Source organism: Plasmopara halstedii (assembly GCF_900000015.1).
Source record: "Plasmopara halstedii genome assembly, contig: Scaffold_816, whole genome shotgun sequence".
Taxonomy (NCBI): Eukaryota; Oomycota; class Peronosporomycetes; order Peronosporales; family Peronosporaceae; genus Plasmopara; species Plasmopara halstedii.
Window position 1 is genome coordinate 2,449,186 of NW_020187732.1, and position 5,067 is coordinate 2,454,252.

At 42.2% G+C, this 5,067-nt stretch overlaps 1 protein-coding gene across 1 annotated transcript; it reads right to left on the reverse strand.

The window, feature by feature from the left end:
• Positions 1 to 1,451: 1,451 nt before the first annotated feature.
• Positions 1,452 to 2,657, reverse strand: PHALS_14448 (RxLR-like protein; the record flags this gene model as incomplete). Its single annotated transcript, XM_024730265.1, has 1 exon — positions 1,452 to 2,657. The coding sequence occupies one exon, from the start codon at positions 2,655 to 2,657 to the stop codon at positions 1,452 to 1,454; it is 1,206 nt and encodes a 401-aa protein (XP_024580559.1).
• Positions 2,658 to 5,067: the final 2,410 nt, after the last annotated feature.

Sequence of the window (5,067 nt, forward strand, 5' to 3'; positions counted from 1 at the left end):
ACTCAAACACAACACACCCCTGTACGACGAAAAAGTGATTACCGATGTAGAGATGAAGGATAGCACCTACTTGGAGAAAAAAAACTCTTGAGGGCGTAAAGGAAGATTTGTAAGTAGTGTAAGATGAGTTAATAGTTTCCAGTGCTGCATAAAAAAACGAGGACTTCTTGAGGTTTTGCTGATAGAAACTTGGGCTCCTATGAACTGATTTATGAATCAAAAAATGTATTGGGAATGAACCTCAGCTAAAGTTTGTACAAGATCCTGAGTATATGGATCTTGAACTTCGGAAAGCTTGAACTCCCAGTGACTGACTTACGCCACCCACTTCAAAAGACAGAGACACGTCGGTCTCGTCACCAGTACAAATATTAAAGTAGGAATCGGCATTCTGTATCACACACAATACTTGTGACTTCATATAAGATGTCATATATGCATATGGGGGCACCATAGTGTTATCGCTTTTGGTATAAATTCTTACAATGCATGCAATGGATACATATAGTACCTTCATATAATGGCTAAGTCTAGCCTATTACATCAGCCAAGGGCGTGAAGGGCATGTGAGATGTGAACGTGTTGCACTATCACAGATGAAGCATTTGCAAGTGTTCAGCAGCTTAGAGATCACTATATCTCCTCAGTATGTCTGACGTTTGTTGCTTCTGGTGCATTCGTAGATTCACCGCCTCATCTTGCACTCGCTGCACCAGTGTTGTGCTCCACATAGGATGCAGCTCCCACCGCTTTGTTGAAAAGGTAAAGTGGACGCTCATGGTCTCAATGCGAGCCGCACCAGTTTGGATACCCTCAAAGAAGATGCAAAGCGTCACCGCCTCCAAGAGAGAGTCTGGCGCTTTTCGGTTGTACGATCTTGACCCCTGGGCATTTTCCGCTGGTTCTTGCCTACCTGTAAGAATTTCAGACGCACTCGATACGCCTGTTTTGCTAGTGCAGACACCCTGTCGTGATGGTGTTTTCGCTGGAATACGCATTGTAATTCAGCAGTTTTGATTGGCGCAAATCTACTTTAAATGTTTTGCAATTCTGCGCAGTTGTTCTTGCTCGCACATGCTCCGATTTCATGCAGCGTGATCGCCTTGAGGCATTATGGCTATCAAGGTGAATGTAATGTATTTTATGCTGTAAGTATACCCATGGGCCGCCGACTGCTCTTACATGGATGCCAATTGTGTGCGTATATTGCAGATTTTTGGAGCCGATGTACCGCTATTTAAGCAAGTATATTTGCATATTTGCTTCTATCACTAATCTTACTCTTTTTTTCTACTAAATATGATTTTTACAGGAGAAATTGAAATGAGTGGATTACTAATTTATTTACGTATGAGTTATTTATTATCTCAAAATTCATTTGATACGCATTTTGAAGGCAAGACGATCAAAAAAAACTTTTATTCACAATGTCCGCTTTAACTGACAATAAATCAATTGACAACGGTTTGAGTTGCTGAATCAGAGCACGCTGCCGACTTTTCGATCAGCGTCAGAACGTTAGCATAACTCACGCCAATGCTGGATACAAAGTCAGCAGCTGGTTTGCTTTTCGGGAGGATAATGACGTCAGGATGTTGGTATAGTGATTCACCCACCCACTCGCCTCCGATTGCATCTCCTTTCTTGTTAACCTCTAAAAGGTAGCTGAGCTTTACACTAGAGGAGGCGGCAACAGTCAATGGACGATTTGGGTCAGTCTCAACCGCCTTATCGCTCCAGCTTAGACTGGAACTTACGTGAACAACTTCAGTTGCCTTTCCATTGTAAGTGTACGACGTCGAATTGAAGAATTTTCGCGCAGCATCTTGCAATGTCATGGGACTCTCCAAATACACATCAAATCCAGATACGGCCTGATGTTGGATACTTTCACCAGTATACCAGTCAAAAATGAAAGCTTGATTCATGTTTCCGAGAAGGTTGGCAGCAACGATATGAAAAAACGAGGGGGTCACGTCACGATACTCAGGTGCAGAAGATCGACCATTCTTATCAAATGTTTGCTTTTGACCGTCAAAGTATCGTCCACCAAAAATCGTAGGGACGTTGGCCTCAGCATAAACAATTGAAATCAATCCCTTGATGTCATTCGGATGAAATGTCACATTGTTGACAGTTACAGGGCAAAGAGGTTCTTGCTCGAGCATAGCAGCCTGTGCCACTCCTTGAGAGAGACTGCTCCATTGCGAAATGCAATATCCTACATGCGAGTTCTTACGAAAGGAGCAAACATCCCCATGATTTAAGCACTCGGACGTACACTCAGTGCTCTGACTCTTCATCGAATCGATGCCAAACTTGGCCGATACTTTATCCATGAATTCCTCCACGTTCAACCCAAAGGCTAGCGCGTACTTGGCAGAAGGAGAGACATCGTTTCTCCACTCAAGGTTAATACTATCGGAACACGTGTCCCACAACGGACCGTTCCATGGTTCCGGGTCGCGTTTACCCCAATAAGTGAGTTTTGTCAGCTCTCTCTCAAGCTTCTTCCCCAAAAAGCTTTCAATCTCTTTAAGGGCATCCTCTTCGCCTTGTGGCATGGGCTCGAGTTTGCGAGTTGACGTACTTGGCGCTCCACGCACATGTGACGTCACAAGGGCGATTGCCAAAGAGATTAAGCTACTGGCTCGCATGAAAACAAGTTTTCTTGACGCTAGAGCGATGGCCTTCTAGTTGTAAGTAGTTTCAAGAATGAATGAGAATTCACCACTGGAATCTTGCTGTATGCCGAATCTATGTGTTGCCTATCCAAATGCCGTGCTGCGAGGGTAAGAATCATGTGCAATGTACTGCGTATGTACCCGCGGTTATCCACTCAACCTCGTCCCTATCACCTATGTCCATCATATAGTTTGGCATGTCTGTTTATTAACGCAGTACTTTGTATAATCCACTTTTATTTGAATATATATCGAAAGTAGCGTAAACAGGAAATGTAGGTATACTATTTACCATACAATCATGTCAAAGCGTGAAGATTTCGCCTTTGAACGCCTTTTTGAGTCGAATTTGATGGCTTAATACACTGTCGGAAATCCAGCAAGTCGAGATTACTGTCAGCGCAAGAAATGCTTATTTATTAATCAGGTTTCTGACCACATGACGTAATCTTTAATGGTTTTGTCTATGTCGCTAATGTGAGCATTGTAGCACTGTACCCTCCAGCCCATCTCACGGAACGAGCTCGCATTTCTGTGGCCACTTGCTTAGATTTCGATTTTTTTCGCATTTAGCTGCCGTAAACCAATGTTGTAAATTGTGATACGAACAAATTTCAAGTCTAGATTTCATATCTAAATCAAAATTTAATCCAGATCGACGCTGTCAAAGGAAAGAAGGCCGAGGAAATGATCAGAATACCAGCGAAACAAAAGCTCACTTAATATGGAGTCCAGACGAAAATGCGAGTTTTTCCAATATCACAGCTGTATTTGAGACCCCGGGTTGAGGTTGTAGTCGACGAGTATACTGAGCTATTGAAGCTAAGAAAACAGAACTTTTGTTAAGAAAAACATACACAGCATCATAAAACTAAACAAATATTACAACAAGTAGTACATGGCAGCCGCAAATTAATTAACTCAAATAAAGTATGAAATAAAGTATGAGGTGATAGTGTTTGTCGCAATACCTGCGACATTGAATTGCCGAAGCTATGATGCATCAACATCTATGCTAGTGCCGTCTTCGTTTTCACCACATTCTTAGATTCAGTGCAGCGTTCAAGCGGGTTGTAAGCGTTCGCAACCACGGAAGACGATAGTACGGTTGGTGTCTTTTTTGCTTCCCACCTCGCCCGCCACGTGAATTTCTCTCGCGATTAGCAGGAAGTTTGCATAATCGCCCGTAAAATTTCTTCTACCTTAATCCTGTACCTGGCTGGACCGTTTTTTTTACTGTAAGAGGATTATTGCAAGGTACCTGTATCAGCGTGAAAATTTCATTTGAAACTTCTGTAAGAACTGCAAATCAATTTTAACCAATATCAGCATAGCATATATTGTTGCAAGAAAGGGGTTCTGTCTTACATTAAAAAAAAATTGCGTGGACCAATGGAACGAAGTATAGATACTACTACTTTTGCAAGCTTTTGCTGTAAATTTCCTTAATATGGTATGTTGTAACATTTTTACTGCAATAGGAAGGTATGACGTATCTTCAAAGCATATCTCGTCACCAAATGCCACTTCGTTATATAATGCACATAGCTGAAATGAGTTTCTAGTGGATTTATATCGTGCTGATGCATGACATGGGACCAAACCTGTCAGTGTGGAGGGTCAAACTTTATACACTTCCTCAAGCGATGGTTACTCAGCGCGTGAACAGCATAACATCCAAGTCACAGGAGACGGTCAGAGCTCGTTAAGTTGCTAAGACCGCTACTTTGATCAATCTTTAAGGAAATGTATGGACCAAATGGGTAAAGTGATCATTTATTTGGCTCCTCTGTGTATACAATAATCTGGTTAATACGTATCATTATACTGCGTCTTAATTGTGTAGTACTAATTAGGAAATATAGCTAAGGGGATAACACACCGTAATACAATAACCTGAATTGTCGACAGTAGCTTGTGGGAGAAATACCCAGCGTTTGGGAGGGCGCATTGATGACTAGTATGAAGGCGCATCTTGATATGTCGATATACGGTGTCTACAAATGGCAGACACCATCCGCTATGTAGGAAAAGGCATGGTTGACTTGAGTGAAGTTGCAACTTGATCCTTCGGTAACTTAATGGTAAAGTCGAGCAGAAAGAAGCAAAGTTGGGACTTGCATTGTTGTCACGTCCGGTTTATTCTGCAAGAAGATGAAATGGATCGACATCGAAGTCTTGATACCATTGCGCACTAAATGCTGAAAGTTGGATCTTGAGTCTTGAATGTCATGCTTCTGTGGGTTAGTCAATTTCTTGTACAGAAGCTGAAAGTAAAGGCGAACCATCACTAACACTTGACGGTAGACTCCTGTGAACTGTAACGGGGGGGCGTCAAAAATTGCCTTGTTGCGGTTGAGCCAAAGCGTACGCAGAATGACAC